The sequence below is a fragment of the Leptodactylus fuscus genome, chromosome 4, assembly GCF_031893055.1.
Source record: "Leptodactylus fuscus isolate aLepFus1 chromosome 4, aLepFus1.hap2, whole genome shotgun sequence".
Lineage (NCBI taxonomy): Eukaryota > Metazoa > Chordata > Amphibia > Anura > Leptodactylidae > Leptodactylus > Leptodactylus fuscus.
The window spans coordinates 180,545,306-180,562,717 of NC_134268.1; the positions used below are offsets into that span (position 1 = coordinate 180,545,306).

The 17,412-nt window shown below is 44.3% G+C and overlaps 1 protein-coding gene across 1 annotated transcript; it reads right to left on the reverse strand.

Annotated features, from left to right (window-relative positions):
* Positions 1 to 2,983: 2,983 nt before the first annotated feature.
* On the reverse strand, positions 2,984 to 12,778 carry NUP42 (nucleoporin 42). The gene is made up of 7 exons (XM_075271453.1): positions 12,571 to 12,778; positions 10,733 to 10,979; positions 10,313 to 10,407; positions 10,068 to 10,144; positions 8,720 to 8,803; positions 6,220 to 6,409; positions 2,984 to 3,670 (listed from the first exon to the last, which is right to left on the reverse strand). The coding sequence occupies exons 1-7, from the start codon at positions 12,686 to 12,688 to the stop codon at positions 3,048 to 3,050; spliced, it is 1,434 nt and encodes a 477-aa protein (XP_075127554.1). The 5' UTR covers positions 12,689 to 12,778; the 3' UTR covers positions 2,984 to 3,047.
* Between the last annotated feature and the right edge of the window lie 4,634 nt (positions 12,779 to 17,412).

The window sequence follows — 17,412 nt, forward strand, 5'->3', positions numbered from 1 at the left end:
GGACGTTTGCGCCGCGTTTTTGACGGTGCATGTTTACGGTCGCGTTAACTGTGGCCCTTGAAACCTCTATTATACCCCACAGTGGCTCACCCAACCTTTATTATGCCCCACATTGGCCCCTGCAACCTCTATTATTCCCCACAGTGGCCCCTGCAACCTCTATTATGTGCCACAGTCTATTGTGCCACTGTGGGGCATAATAAAGGCTGTGGGATATAATAGAGGCAGAAGGGGCTGCTGTGGGGCATAATTCCGCGTGTAAGGGACATTTATAAAAGCGTTCATTAGGGGACATTATAAGTAGAAGGGACATTATATTATATATACGAGTCAGGTGCATGGAGAAGATGTCTGTGTTGCAAACTATATAGAGACAAGTCACAGCTGGAGGAAGTGGTCATGGCAGTCGAAAGGGAAGAGACGGGAAATGTGTGCTGATGTCTCCTGTCAGTCACCAAATGTTACTGCACTGTATTCAATGTAATGTTACCACTAGCAGGCGCCCTCCCAGTATTCAGTCTGGGGGGAGGGGGGCGTATTTGGATGGTCCACCTCAGGCAGCAGAGAGACTAGATTCACCACTGAATTAGACAGCTCTATATACAGCCATTACATTATATCATGCTGTTTCAGTGTGAAACAAACAAGACAGTAATGCATCCTATCGAAGCTTCCGACATTACACTGTCAAAGAGACAAAGTCCAGACCATAAGGTCGAACAGTCAGACAGATAAATCCAACTTTGTTGTTTTCTATCTGGACAGATTAATAAAACCACATCAGAGATCTTAGATACGTTTTAGGTGGGTACAATTCTGTGGCTAGATGAGCAATGGGAGACTGATTTACCATTTATGTTCTTGCCGCTTTCAAGTAACATTTCGATAGTTGATGATGGCGTTTTCATACTAGAACAATGCATCACACAATGACTTAAAAGCGCAGCTTGCTAAGATGGAATACTTGTCTAAATGCCTCTAGTAACATGTGAAGGTAACATTACCAATAGGAGGAGAGCCAATACCCCAGAGACCAGTGCCCCTAAATGCTGACCCAGAAAATCAAAACCAGCCAGATCCATCTCTCTGAATATAATTCTAGAGTATACATACAAATACTGAAGGAGGTTAGGATAGATGAGGATCCACAGGAATCTCTTCACCTTGGCACGGTTATCTATACAGAACTTCCCTATTTTTCATTTTAAGGAGAAACATTCCCATCTCCATCTCCATATCTGGCACACGCGCACATTTCAGGACTAGGCATGTCGTGTGTAATTACCGATAACTCAATAATATTAAAAAGCACATGACGGGGAGGGCAGCCAGGTCATCATATGACTGAACCCACAGACATAAGACGTCTCATCTTCAAAATTAACTATTTGCTAAACTATGTGTATGCAGTAACAAAGCTTTAAGCACGTCCCCGTATTACAGCTCCAGACCAGCTCAGGGTTCTTTGGTATTAAGTGTATACAATAGTAAGCGTGTATTCAGACACTGTGGGTGAGGTCTGATTAGAACCATATCTAAACTGAATCTGGAAATAAATTAGTTTTCTCTGCAATTTTTGATACAGTTTTATCTTTTATGTGTGAAACTGATTAATTTATTAGGTTTCATCTTGAAAAACTGCAATCCCTGTGAAAACCAAGGCTTTTGGTTTCCTGTTTGGTTGTAATTGTGCACTCAATTGTAACATCTGAATACATCCTAAGAAATAATTCCAGTGCACTAGTCCACATCATTAAAGGGGTTTTACAGGCAAATTTTATTTATTTTAAAAAAAGGTCCGTTAGTGCTATTAATGAGTTAATAAGTGCTTCGAAATACTTTTAGCAATATTTTGAGTGAATTCTGGGTTTCTCTGCGAGCTCCTGGCATCCTCTGCATTTGTTTACATGGTGTAGCTTCCTGTTCTCTTATCCTACAGCTACCATGATGCATTGCTCCACACTCAGAGCTGACTCACACAAGCTCCCCTTCTCACTCCCTCACATCCCTTCTCTACTAGCCCTTCATTACTAACTTACTCCCCTCACCCCATCATACTTACCTATCTCCCTATCCAGATCACACACCGGACTGCTCATCAAGAAGAGGAGGAACCGCCCCCCCCAGAAGGAAGTGATATCCCATGCCCAGAAGATCCAGACATGAAAACAGGAAAGTATGATGGGGTGGGGAGAGATTAAGTTTTGGTGAAATCCAGAAATGAAACATCACCGGAAAACGTGAAAATGTGTCCTGGGGCAGACAAATGACCGTCCCGGCAATCTGGGTAACTATACATTTTTTTGTAAAGTGAGAAAGTTAGAAGGTAGGAAGGAAGGGGGGAGTTTAGCTTAGAGTAGAAAGATCATTTTATCCCGACAACCCCTTTAATTCAAGCTGAACGTGCACTTACAAGACTGAAGGTTCAAAATACACTTACGGCTGTGGCCCCATGTTGCGGCAAAACTGCTTTTATTGCAGATTATGCAGCATTTTTTTGGAGTTAGGATTATAAAAACATGGCCTCTTCTTCCAGAAACAGCACCACGCATAGCATAGCACCACGCCTAATGCATGCCAAGGCTCTCCTGAGGGGTGTCCGATTCTCCATTCCGTTGACTAGAAACCAAGTTCTATCCTCCACCATGTCATTGGAACAGAACAGTTCGGAAGCTCCCACAGAACTGAATGCATTATGGAGGGTATTCCATTTCAAAATTTCCCCCCATTAGGCACCATGACACATTGTGGCCGGATGTAGCATTTTCTTTGAGAGAAGTCAGCCATGTTTTCTTATCATATATAAATCAAACAATCCCACGCACCCTAAAATGGTTATTCCCGACCCACCTTCCTCGATATACCAATAATATACTACTTAGTTGCACTATTGCTGTACATACAAGTTTATTAAAAGCAGAGAGTTTCATAAAAACTTTCAAATAGATACAAATATTGAAAATATCAAAATACTTTCTGTGAATCTATTTATATTTATATACAATTTATGACAGAGGCAGCACGTGTGTAAGAGTATTATCTCAGATTTATTTTAGAGTTAAGAGATCTACTGGAGGAGGCAGTAAAGGAACCCTTCCTATTGTGAACATCTTGGCTTCAAACTGTACAAGATCTTCTTGTGAGAGCTCATTTCGAGGTGTAAACAAGGCACCGGATGACATGAAATCAGCAGAAGACGTAGTAACAGCTTGCGATACACCGCTTACTGTTACTACTTGGCCAAATAAAGTCCCTGGTGTAGAAAGATTGCTGTCTCCTGTAGGCCCTGCTCCAAAGCCAGAAGTACTAGTGGTTCCTCCAAACGTTGATGATGCACCTACATTACTTCCAAAGCCACCAGTCACTGCGGCTTTTCCAAAACCAGTGGATGCCGATGAACCAAAACCAGATGCACCTATGCTAGAAGAAGCTGACCCAAACCCAGAGAACGTAGAGGCAGCTCCATCTGAAGTAGTGGCTGGTGCAAAGGAAAATGACGCGGCGGAGGTAGCGCCCGTGTTGTTAAATCCAAATGAAGGCTTGTTATTGAAGGCTGGAGCGGCTGGAGCAGTGGGAAAACCAGTGCTGGCCCCAGAATTTGGGGCAGCACTATTAGAGTCTAGCTTAAAACTGAAGGTGGCCGCTGTTACAGTTTTGTTGGCTGAGGTGCCTAGGAACAAAGGAAATCTCAGTATCATAAATGAATATAAACACAACACACACATAAAAAAAAAAAAAAAAAAAAAAAAATCATCAAGGGAAACAAAAGTCATAAAATAAAATAACAACCCCCCCACCCCCCAAAACATGACAATTGAGAAGACGATACTGCTAGCAGGAGTTCAGTACATGGGTGAACACTACAGATGTATAGCATACTTTGTAGGTAAGATTTCTATAGCTCTGAATTTTGGATACCATTCTGCTTTGGCACCATATAAAGGACTGCTGTCATATCTGCCATCAGTATAAAATGGGTGTGAGGTCCGTCCGCTGGGACTCCCAAGGATTGTGAAAAGATATTGTAAGTGGAGCTAGAAAACTGCCATTCTGCTTCAGTCCACAGAGCAATTCCAGAAGCCACGTGGGTGGCCACGGACTAATGGGCTAAATAGACAGTGCCTGAAAAGACAAGCAGGGGAAACAAGGGCCTGGCTTCCTAGTTCCACTGACTATATTTCAGCGTTTAGTGATCACTCCCCCCTGTTTGGATAGGAGACTTGTATTAATGTTATGTCTTAAAGGGGTTTCCAAATCTGAGCAAGTTACTCACTATCCAACTCAACCTCAGATTATCACTTGCATAATCTGTAACTGTTAGAAGTGAAGTGGGACAGACAGCAGGACAAGGCATGTGGTCATAAGGCATTGTGAAGAACCTGCCTATCAATCATACAGTCAGCTAGGCTGAGGCCACACAAAGCAAAAAAGTTTTTGGTTTTGGATTTTACTGCAGCTTCTTGAGTGAAAGCCAAGAGTGGAGGTCTTTTCTCTTCCTGAACCATAGAGAGCACAATGCTAACGTGAACCTAACGGTATAGCTGAGCTCAATATTACAGCTCAGTCCCATTCATTAGATTGGGACTGAGCTGCAGCATGGCCATGTAATTGTGTGATGTGATGACACTGACCTGAGAAAAAGAAGCAGAGCTCACCGAAGATCTTTACACAGCTGATCGTCGGGAGGTCCCAGACTTTACCAATATAATAGTGATGGTCTATACTAAGCATAAATCAATACCTTAGTCCTGGAATACCCCTTTAATAGTCTCCTGACTATATCCCATGTCTTGCTGACTGCCCAACTTCTCTCAGGGGCTTTGCTGACGTTTATGTATCGTCCATGCTGTGGAGATACAGGTCAGGGCACTTGCAGTTCTACGATCTATGGACTCCTTTGGGCTGTGGTGGTGAAAATTATGGCAGGTGACCTCAGAGGAGTATTGATGACACAAGGGCTATATTCAGTTAAACTGGGGTGTACATCTCCCCCAGACTACTCAGGTGGGTGAGATGAGAAAACTCCAGGAATGTTTGTTCTCAGCAGACAGCCTGCAGTCCGCACTTTGGGGATGTTCCGGCAGCGACTCAGCGGCTGTGTCCTGAATGATTCTACTGGCTTTTTGGATTTCTGTGATTCTAGGTGAGGTAACCTATTCTACGTTTAGTTGAGCAAAACGTTTTTCGGTCAAGAGACCTTCCTCAGACTCTGTGTTGAATGAGGTATGTATATGAATATTCATATACATACCTCATTCAACACAGAGTCTGAGGAAGGTCTCTTGACCGAAAAACGTTTTGCTCAACTAAACGTAAAATAAAATATGAAGTTTGAACACGACTACTTGTGAAGTCTCTCTATCTAATACAAGTTGAGGGTTGAGACCCTGACTTCACGTATACAGGACCAATACTGTATCCCTATTTCTACTATTGTACGTTTAGTTAGAGCCCAGCCGGGCAGGTATTTATTTTTGTATTGTTTCCTTTTGTTGCTGCACTACCTTTTTGAGTGAAAATAAACTCTACCTTTGTGTTGGACTAAAAGAAACTGGACTTGTGTGTCTATGCCACCCCACCTAGCAACCCCATATATATATAATCAAAATGGTCCATTTCTAATGGCTGTTTGGAATCCTTTCCGTGTGTTTTTTACAGCAATGGGTCACCTTTTTTGCAGGAGTTTTTAACGCACAGCTCAAAACACCTGGATGAATTCCATTGGTCTTTTTTGACCCAACACAATGATCTTTATGTCTATTAAAAACAGACCCCTTGATTTCTATTTGATCCATCAAACTGGACAAATATAGAACATGACAGTCTTTTTAATAGTCTGTTTTTCTATTAAGTCTAATAAGACCAGACATGTGAGTGCACAATATTCTAGAAAAAACCCCAAAGCTGCCATGTGTAAGTAAAGATGGCAGATGGATAATCCAACACTGCTCCACTGCTTTTAGAGAGTATGTGCTAGATGCAGAATCCTATCACTGACTAGGTGGAGCCATCAGCCCTAAAAGGAAGCAGAGACTGTATCTTGTATCTCGGCATACTATTTTAAAATAGTATCTCTATATATCTTACATGTCAATTTCAAGAATCTGTAAAAAAACAAACATAGAATCATCTGGTCCCAAAGGGCAGAGTTCATCCAATTAAGATGAGCAATCTCCTAAGTCTAGAGCTATTATTAGTATGTCTACCACAAAAACTTACCTGAGGACCCAAAACCAGATGGCTGTGTACCTCCAAAGGATGCAGGCTGCTGTGTACCCCCAAATGATCCAGATGGTTGTACAGTTCCAAATGATCCAGATGGCTGCGCTCCCCCAAATGATCCAGACGGCTGCGTACCCCCAAACCCAGTAGGTGCTGTGGCAGTAGATGGTTTGGTGAGTTGATTAAGCTAAAAAGAATACAAGAACAAGACTTTATTCAATTTTAAGCATAAACAATAAACTACACACCAGTACAGTCATGTCCTTGTCCTACACAGCACTAGTATAGAAGAACTATTCAACCACTGAAGTATGAAATGTTGGATCCTATTTCATGGAAAAACAACAGGCCTGTGATTAAAGGGGGTTGTCTGTGCTTATTCTAAGAAATATATGATCGATATTGGGTTGACACCTGGCCCAATCAGATGTATTGAGCCACATCTGGAGTCCGTCCTGTATACAATATGGGGCCAGAAACAGAAAGCTCTGTCCATTGTATGGCGGCCCAGCACCTTCACTGCAGCTCAGATCCCGCTGACGCTAACGAGTGCTGAGATGCAGTGAAGAGCTTTCTGCTTCCGAAACAGTATTGGGTACAGAATGGGCACCGGATATGGCTGTATACATCTGATCAGTCCAGGGGGCTGGGTGTTGGTCACCTATCAATCATATATTTCTGACCTATCCTGAGGACAGACCAAAAAAAAAGGCCTGGCTAACCCTATTAAAGGTTTCACCTGCTCTCCTGTCTCCTCTCCCCTCCACTTCCTGGTGTCAGTTACAAGTGGGTGGACTTGGCCTGTGTGTTGTACAGACTAGCAGCTTGCTGAACACTTATCTCAGGATTTTTACACAGAGATAACAGAGGCACTGATCAAGCTCTGTTCTAGGCCCTAGAGCACTGGAGCTCAGTGCATTTTGCTCCATTAGCTGACAGTAACAGGAGAAGACACTAGACATAGGAACAGAACCTGCCGTGACCTGGTCCAACAAGATAGCTAGCACAGGAAACAGTCAACAAGCTATAGACACTAAGGAGGTGTATTCAGCTATATCTGACAAATGGAGCAAGGTAGATAAAGCAATGCATTAGGAAAACCACTTAGGTTAGCTTAAAGACGACCTTGCATGTCCTCTACAATATGGTATGTTACATACCATTGAAAAGCTAACAGCGTGCTTAGTTCAGCCCAGAGATATCACTGTTTTTAGTTTTGGTTACTGATATTACTACCTGGTCAGAGGGGCCGGTATTACAGTTCAGAGTCAGTGCTGCAGGTACAGTAACTATGGGTGGATATTAAACAAAAGTGCAACCTGAACATGGATAGTACCAAATTTATGGGATAACCACAGGTATACAATAAATGGCTGATAGGAAAGGAACTCAGAGGTAAGACCTATCTGTAGAACGGTTGTCCCCCAGTCTCACCTCACCCAGTGCTACCAACACTTAAATCCAGGCTGTCCGCGGTGGTCGGGTTCTCAGAAAGAGCCGAGCTCACTGTAAGGATGCATTCATACTACTGATACGCTGACTGATTCTGAACGTTAAAACACGTTCAGAATCAGCGCGTATAAAGCAGTACCCATTAATTTCAATGAGAGCCGGCATACGAGCACTCCCCATTGAAATGAATGGGCTGCTTTTTTCTCTACCAGCGCTCCCATTGAAGTGAATGGGAAGCGCTCGCGTGTATGGCTTGGAATGAGCCGAGCGCCGGGCCCCTTCACACGGCGAGCCGTACACGCGAGCGCTTCCCATTCACTTCAATGGGAGCGCTGGTAGAGAAAAAAGCAGCCCATTCATTTCAATGGAGAGTGCTCGTATGCCGGCTCCCATTGAAATGAATGGGATCTGCTTTATACGGGCTGATTATGAACGTGTTTTAATGTTCAGAATCAGTCAGTGTATCCGTAGTGTGAATGCACCCCAATTCTGTTTCTGTATCTCCCATAGACGTGAATGGCAGTAAGGGAAAACCACTAAGAAGTTTCCACATCGCACAAGTCACAGAAACAGTGTACTTCACTGCTCAATGTCAATCCCATAACTCTCATTTTCTTTTAAGGCAGTTACAGGGTCAGTGGGACCTAATCTATCAAGCATTTATACAGCCGCCATCTTGTTGCAGGGCACATTACAGCGCAAAACATCATACTAATTATATATGACATTTTTGTTGATTTGGGGGAAGAACAACTCTGAAGTTTTATGAAAAGAAGATAAATGGTGCACTGGGGGCGGGCCCTCATCCCAAGGAGCACTGCATCACCACTGGTCAATGGATTGAGCAGATCACAGCAGCACCAGGAAATAACACAGCTATGTATACTGTGCGGTTTCCTGGTGTTGCAGTCACCTCTTCAATCATTTGATCGGATATTAATGACCAATCCAAGTAACTGTCCTTTAACCTTAGTAACACTGCAATCCAATATAAAATATCTTCCTTTCTGGAATATTACATTACAAGAATAAAAAGCTATTTTACCAGTGCAGAGATAGATTGGTTCCAGTTCTTAATCTCATGTACTCTTTGTTTCCACTGGTTGACCAGCTGTTGTACTGAATTCACCTGATGAAGACACAGCAAACCATCAGCTACAAACATCTTTACTAATACATTTAAGATATACAACTGAAAGCATTTTATTAACAATCTTGCATGTCAGCATATGGAAGGGAATTGCTAATACATAAAGTTTCTCTTTACAAGGATTCTTTGAATATCTGTGACCTCCTAAGAGCTCCCTCTAGTGGTAGCTGCAGGAAATCAACACATCCTACTGTTAATGCAGGGGACTTGGCTAAATCTGCTATAAATTTATTGGAGGGGGATTTAATAAAATCAGTTTAGTATATCAGTCTTGATAACCCTTGTGCCAATATATAATATCTGAGCTGCATCTAGACAGTGATCAAAAATACGCTTCAACTTGGCATACAATGACACATCCAAGCTCCTGTGCCCCACTCACCACTTTAGATTTTTTTAGATGGTGGGTGGAGCAGGGCGAGAATCTACATGGGCTGGGAAAGCGCCCGGTCCATCAGATACACTACAACTCACATCAGGTAACTGGCGCGAGTTGTACCAGAAATCTACGCCAGTTCGTGACTGGTATAGCTTCGGTCAGGCGCACCTACAAGTGCAGGAATTAAGAGGCTGCAGCCTTATAGTAATTCTGGCATGTCCTGCACCTATTGAGGAGGTAGTGACTAAAAAACATCAGTCTTAAAAAAATCCCTCCCCAGTCTATTGAATGGTGGACGTAAAACACATTGCAAAAAACTATTCTAGTGACTATGCCATTACCTTAAATTGAGAATTGCTTAATCTGTTACATTAGGATAGGTTCACGCTACAGTTTTACATTTCATTTTTCTGCAAGGGAGGATCAGAACAATAGACTATGAATCTGACAGAATGATTGAAATAGACTGAACACTTTCCATTCATGTCAATGACGGGGGATGGAAAGAACAAGGTGAAAGGTCCCTTCTGTTGGTTTTTAGTTTGTTTTATGGTAAGGTCACTGAAGGGACACTCCTTTTTAAGAACTATGATGCTATTACGCTAGGTCCACACTAGCAATGGGGTTTCCATTCTTTAGGTTTGCTTTGGGCCCCATTACTTGTTGAAACCCACAGACTCCATAGAACTATAACGGTTTCCACCTGAAAAATACAAAGAGAAAAGTCCCGTTTGCAGGACTTTGGTCTCTGAGTTTTCCAAGTGGATGGTGGAGGGAATCCACAAACAATTTAGTAGTGTGACCATAGCCTGACATTGGCCATATATGCTTTACATTAACAATAAAAACAATGAAAAAAATTACATAGTTTTGTAAATGGCCTTCTTTATGAGACGTGTAAAATTCCAAGCGCAACTCTTCAGGCGAGATGTCAGAAAAACCTGTGAGGAAATGAAGTATGAAATAAGTATGACAGGACACTCAGGTTACTACTATACATTTATATACTCGCCCCTTGTGCACAACAGAACAATATAATAATATATATATATATATATATATATATATATATATATATATATATATATATGCAATAGTGTAATCATTACCTGATAAGTGCCGCTGATCCTTCAGGTAACAATAAACTGACAGCAGCCACTGTCCGGAAGATTCCCATGTCTCCAAATCCTGCACGATATCACTTCTAGAAAAGAGAATTCATTTGTTGCAAATAACTATGTATGGAAATTAATATGCATTCACGTGGTGCAGCAATGCCCAACTGGAAGTCTGCATGTTCCCCTAGATTAATGATAAGGTGTGAAAAATCTTATATGTTGGGCGCTTTCCCAATCGTCAAGGTATACTGTTACTGGAGCAGTTCCCATGGCATCTTCCCATCTCCACAGTCCGAGTAGAACCTTAGTGTCCCTGTAGAGTGGCCTCACTTATTGGCCCCTTCCTGCTGCACCCATAAGGAAAAGTCATGCATACATATCATACAATGCTTACATGCAAAGCGTACTTACAGGGGGCTTCCTTCCTTGTCTTGACCGCTGTCTCTGGCATGCTCCTGGTTAGCCAGTGCACCAAATCTGTTCTGTGCCGAGAAGAATCCTGAAGGTGCATTTGATTTGGAGCTTCTGTTTCGATTATCAGTAGATCCAGATTCATAAGAACGTCTATCATTGTCCTTGTTGGTCCACGTCAAATTTTTGGAAAAATTAGAAGGCTGTACATATCGCTGTCCAGATGAATTCCAATTTGAGGATGCAGCTTTGAAGCAAATTGAAAATTCCACTGTTAAAGGGGTCCTCCCACCTTCCTAACCATAGTATGCAGGTTGCCAGTGGATACGACCAGGATTCTAGGAAAATTCTATGGTCTAGGACTTGCCAGAAACGCAGCCATAATTCCTTTATTGAGGCCAGATTATCTTCTCATGTAAGTAGTGTCCTTGCCCGATAGCGTGTCCAAAATAAGGAAATCATGGCTGGGTTTCGGATAAGTCACAGACCAAAGAGAGTTCCTGCACTCATTTGTAGCCATTGGTAACTGGTCAAGACAGAAAAAAACTGCTGATACTAAAGGTGGTTAAAAAAAATCTTTACAACTCTCCAGAATTTTTAATAAGTTATATTTTCAAAAACTTTAACTTGTGCTCATGGGGGGGGGGACATGTTATAAAGGGGTTTCCAGGGATTGAAGCAACCCATGGAGTAGCAATGGCACCTGGTACCACGTTGCTGGAAGTCCAGAGCCTCACATGACTGCTGAGATCAATCCGTGGTCTCGGGGGCCACAGTGATCACATAAGACTCATGACTACTGACACAGCGCCAACGGCACAAAACTGAACACGCAACGGCGGCAGACAGCATAGTGCCAGGTACAGATCAGTATGGGGTTTTTTTTAATTTATTTTGCACCTCCCCAAGACACCCAATGGGTTGCATCAATTTCTAGACAACCCCTTTAAATCTTTGTATTAGGTCACCTTAAGTATAAAGACTCTGAAGTTGAACTTGAAGATAAGATAGTCTTTTTTTTGTGATACAACACCTAAAGAGGGTTTCTGGCCCCAAATGCATTTCTCATACAGGATAGGTCATTCTTTGAACTATGGGGTCAGACACCCAGATCCCCTGCTGGAAACTACATCTGTGGTCAGGCAGCAGAGCTGCAATACCTCAGTTCCACCACTATACCGTGGAGGGGCTGTACCTCTGCAACTAGAATATAAATAGGTTCATACCTGCACTTGGGGACCCAAAAAACAGAAACTCAATCCGCTTAAAAAAACTATAATGGGGTCTGCCGAAAAATGGATTTTTCAAGCAGAATGGGAAATGGAATCCCCAAATGGAAATCAAGCGCAGGTGTGAATCAGCCTTACACGTCCCTTCTCATGCCATGTTCATATGTATGTTGGGAGGTCCGTTCTGATCCAGGGCAAGACCAGAAGAATGGAAAAGCAGCCCATCTAAGGACAGACCCCCAGATCCTGAGGGACCCCGCTGACTATATTGTATTGGGGTCCATCGAGTGCCCTTTTTTTTTCTCCTGAAACCACATTTGGACTTTTTCTTCTGGGATTTTTCACCGGACCCTCAGGACAGGTGTGAACGTGGCTTTAGTGAGATGATGTGGGTGTAGTCATTCTTTCCTTACTCACACTATGCTGGGAGTTGTAGTTCTCTCCCTACACAACACTACATATACACACCTCTATACTCCTCTCTGCGTATACAAGTCTTCTGTCTATAATATGCAGTAGCACTGGTGGTCTGTATATAGCTGCTTCTGTACTGTACTGACATGGACGAGCCCTGATGATCTCTTATGCGGCCTGACTGAGAAAACATACCAGAGGCGTGGCTTTGGTACCGGTTATGCCCTTGGTGTCGTCCATCTCTAGGATGTTCATTCCAACACTTGTCTCCAAACTTGCAGCGACCCTGCATAAAAAAGCTGCAAATCGCCATGTTCAACTGCACGAAAGACGCTCTAATATGACGTAATGAAACACAGCGCCTAACGTCAACAAATGCCGCCAACCATAGAAGACGTGTGGTTGGCAATCGGCAGGAGTGAGAGATGTAGCGACCAGCAGATGGCGCGCGTGTTCAGTTCAGTGTAAGCAGCAGTGCGGGAGTTACCGGAATGGAATGCGCAGGCGTAGAGTGGAATCATGTGGTAAACGTCACACGGATAGCAGAGGGGGCGTCACTAGAGTGGAGGTGCTCCTGGTAGCGGTGATGTCACAGCAAGGGGCGGGCTCTCTCCAAGGAGGGCGGGGTCTCTTCCGTTACTGCTCTCAGCTGTATAGCGGAAGCGGGAGCCGAGTACATGGAGAACAGAAAGCAGTGAGGATTGTTTTGTGATAGGATTGGTTTGTATGGGCTGAATGTTTGTGGAGGCTGAGGGGAGGGAGTGATATATTCACATGGGACTGTATCCTGCAGGGGCTGGGGGATTGCATTGATGTTTAGGGTGGTATAGGAGCAGGGCCGGCTCCAGGTTTTTATGGGCCCTTGGGCGACAGAGCCTCAGTGGGCCCCCTTGTAAAGGAGGCGGGGGAGTCGAGACACCGTGCGTCGCAGATGAAGCGAGTGACGTCATGCAGGAGTGTGGCGTCACCAACGCCTTACCTCCCAATTTTTAAAGAGTAGAAAGAGGGGCAAAATGTGCGCCGCGGCACATTTGGCTCCACCCACTTTTGTTGAGTCCACCCATTCTCATTCATTTATCATGTGCTCCCACACAGTATAATCCTCCTACAGTCACCCGTAAATTATGTGCCCCCCTCCATCTCTCCCCCAGTTTCATACACATCCTTCCTCTGTCCCCAGTTTCATGTCCCCCCCTCCATCTCTGTCCCCAGTTTCTTTTTTTTTTTTTTTTTTAAATGTAGATTGTGAGCCCCACATAGAGCTCACAATGTACATTTTTCCCTATCAGTATGTCTTTTTTTGGAATATGGGATGGAAATCCATGCAAACACGGGGAGAACATACAAACTCCTTGCAGATGGTTTTTTGCCCATGGCGGGATTTGAACACCAGGACTCCAGCGCTGCAAGGCTGCAGTGCTAACCACTGAGCTACCGTGTGGCCCCATCTCTGTCCCCAGTTTCATCACGTTCTCCCCCTTCATCTGCCCACAGTTTCATGTCCCCCGTCTCTGCCCCAGTGTCATGCTGTTCCACCCCTCCCCTTCATTTGCCCCCTCAGTTTCATTGGGCCCCCTCCATCTCTGTCCCCAGTTTCATGCCGTTCTCTCCCCACCCCCTTCATCTTCCCCAGTGTCATGCTGTTCCCCCCCTCCCCTTCATTTGCCCCCCAGTTTCATGGGCCCCCTTCATTATGTTCCACCTTTATATTTAATACAAAACAAACACACTCACCTTCCATCGTTCCCCCGACGCTCCTCTCTCCGCTCTCTCACTCCAGTCACATACGCGATTAAAGCAGGAGCTGTGACCTCAGCTCCTGCTTAGCTGCGGCCCGGCTTGCGTGTGTAGGCGCGATGTGATGACGTCATCGCGCTTACACACGCAAGCCGGGGCGGAGCTTTAAAGCAGGAGCTGAACTCACAGCTACTGCTTTAATCGCCTACGTATTCAGCTCATCGGCGGACGGACGCCGATGAGCTGAAATCGTGACAGGCAAGTGCCGGGGGGCCCCCAGAGGCTCTGTGGGCCCCGGCACTTGCCCGACTATGCCGTGCGCTGACGCCGGCCCTGTATAGGAGTCCTTATAATCGAAGGAGACAGGGTCCTTTGGGGTTCTGCTGGCATCTAAGGGAGCAGGGGGTCTTTGGGGTTCTGCTGACATCTAAGGAGGTGAAGGGGGTCTTTGGGGTTCTGCTGGCATCTAAGGAGGTGCAGGGGGTCTGCTGGTATATAAGGAGGTGCAGGGGGTCTTTGGGGTTCTGCTGGCATCTAAGGAGGTGCAGGGGGTCTTTGGGGTTCTGCTGGCATCTAAGGAGGTGCAGGGGGTCTTTGGGGTTCTGCTGGCATCTAAGGAGGTGCAGGGGGTCTTTGGGGTTCTGCTGGCATCTAAGGAGGTGCAGGGGGTCTTTGGGGTTCTGCTGGCATCTAAGGAGGTGCAGGGGGTCTTTGGGGTTCTGCTGGCATCTAAGGAGGTGCAGGGGGTCTTTGGGGTTCTGCTGGCATCTAAGGAGGTGCAGGGGGTCTTTGGGGTTCTGCTGGCATCTAAGGAGGTGCAGGGGGTCTTTGGGGTTCTGCTGGCATCTAAGGAGGTGCAGGGGGTCTTTGGGGTTCTGCAGCCATATAAGGAGATGCAGGAGGTCTTTGGGGTTCTGCTGGCATATAAGGAGGTGTAGGGGGTCTTTGGGGTTCTGCTGGTATATAAGGAGGTGCACGGGAGTCTTTGGGGTTCTGCGGCCATATAAGGAGGTGCAGGGGGTCTTTGGGGTTCTGCTGGCAGCTAAGGGGGCTGTGGCTCTTCATTGTTCAGGTCCCCCCACAGACCTAAACAAAGTAGAACCTGGAGCACGTGTGAGCCCCGCTTTAGCTCTAGCTTGCATTTGGCTTGGTTTGACTACGTTGATAACCAGTGGAGGTGTTTTATAAATAAATGAAATGGTTAATAATGATTGTGTGGATAGTTTTATTTCAATAAATTTTTTATTTTTTTTAAATGACCAACCTGTACAGCATATACCGAGACCATGAACCTATCTGCAGCAACTCCATTCTAGTCAGGTCAGTATTGAGACAGCTAGAATAGAGTTACTGTATGGAGGACCAACCTATAGTAACTACAGAATACATCCAGACCATGAACCAACCTATAGCAATTACAGAGTACACCGAGACTAAGGCTGAGTACACACAGAGTTTTTTGGGCAGGAATCTTCCTCAAAATCAGCCTACCACTATTGGGCAGGTCACAAATTTTCATTACCCTCATAGGGTAAGGAGGATTCTGAGAAAGGTCAGGAATCAGCCCAGAACGACATGGGAGGACCTGGTCAATGACCTGAAGAGAGCTGGGACCACAGTCTCCAGGATTACCATTAGTAACACACTACGCCATTACGGATTAAAATCCTGCAGGGCACGCAAGGTCCCCCTACTCACGCCAACACATGTCCAGGCCTGTTTGAAGTTCACCAATGACTAGCTGGATGATCCAGAGGAGGCATAGGAGAAGGTCATGTGGTCAGATGAGACCTAGGTAGAACTTTTTGGTGTCACTCCAATCACTGTGTTTGGAGGAAGGAGGAGGAGTACAACTCCAAAAACACCATCTCAACCATGAAGCATGGCGTTTAAAACATATTTTGGGGATGCCTTGCTGCAACAGGGACAGTACAACTGCACTTTATTGAAGAGAGAATGCATGGGGCCATGTATTGCGAGATTTTGCCCAACAACCTCCTTCCTCAGTAAGAACATTGAAGATGGGTCATTGCTGGGTCTTCTAGCATGACAATGACCTGACACACATAGCCAGGGCAACTAAGGCTCAGTAAGAAGTATTTCAAGGTCCTGGGGTGGCCTAACCAGTCTCCAGACTCAAACCCAATCAAACATCTTTGTTGTAGCTCATAAACAGCTCTGAAACCTGTGAAGAATGGCTTCCCCTGACAGAGAGCGGACACAGAGCTGTAAGGTCCACCCTTCTGACAGTGGAAGGATATCAGTGCCAAAATTAACAGCACTGCTAACTTTGGCACCGGAGCTCATAACAGAAAAGCTGAGAGTGTGCTGAATTTTGAATGCCAGAGAACATGAGTCCTCCTTAAGTATACATAAACCTACAAACATGTTTTGATCATCTGGCAGTGTTTTTGTCATTATGAAACGTAATACGCTTTTACAAGTTTTGGCTCCTTTCAGTGAAATACTGAACTGAAATCTACTTTGCATTTATTTCTCTATTGTTAACAGAAATCCTTATCCTGGTTCTTACTGGAGTACAGATAAATACTTCGGCTGGGGAGGTCGATCAAAGTTATATCTCAGGCATGATGAAACTTAGAACAGTGGTTCTGGTGTCATATGAGAGATGACATTGTCGAAGTTCTGCCTAGATCAGTTCCAGAGATATCACCAATTGAAAACTCATTTAGGAGTGGCATATTTATTTGCAGATACTGATGATACTATTTCTCAAAATAATACAGGTAGAACTGTGATCTTGATGTTATATAAAAGCTAAGAATCTTAGCTTTCATATGACACTACAGTTCTAAGTTTTGTAATGCCTAAGCCACGGCCCCCTCAGTTTCCCAGCATTATACAAGACCCCATCCATCTGTACTCCATTGAGAAATGGTACACCAATTTCTGGCAGCAGAGAAAAAGTTTTCAGAGCAGGATTTCACAGAAAGGAGCCAAAATGTATTAGTAGCGTACCGTATATACTCGAGTATAAGCAGAATTTTTTAGCACAGTTTTTGTGCTGAAAAAGCCCCCCTCGGCTTATACTTGAGTCAGCAAAAAAAAAAAACAGCCGCAGTAGCAATGTATAGAATCTCCCATAACATAATGGAGAAAAAAAAAAAAAAAAGCTTTAAAAAAGATTAAAAAATAAAAATTCTAAATCCCTCTTTTCCCTAGAATACATATAAAAGAAAATTACTATGAAACACATACACATTATGTATCCCTGTGTCTGACAGTGCCCGGTCTACTGAATATAGGGTCTCTGCAGTGCTCCTGTTCCGTCAGGAAGGG

Bases quoted from the DNA above. Each gene is read 5' to 3' on its own strand.
- NUP42 (XM_075271453.1), bottom strand. From the start codon at position 12,688: ATGGCGATTTGCAGCTTTTTTATGCAGGGTCGCTGCAAGTTTGGAGAC. The intron at 8,804-10,067 runs GTAATTTTTTTC...TGTCTTCATCAG, and splicing joins AAGGCCATTTACAAAACTAT to GTGAATTCAGTACAACAGCT. The intron at 3,671-6,219 runs GTAAGTTTTTGT...CTTTGTTCCTAG, and splicing joins ATCTGGTTTTGGGTCCTCAG to GCACCTCAGCCAACAAAACT.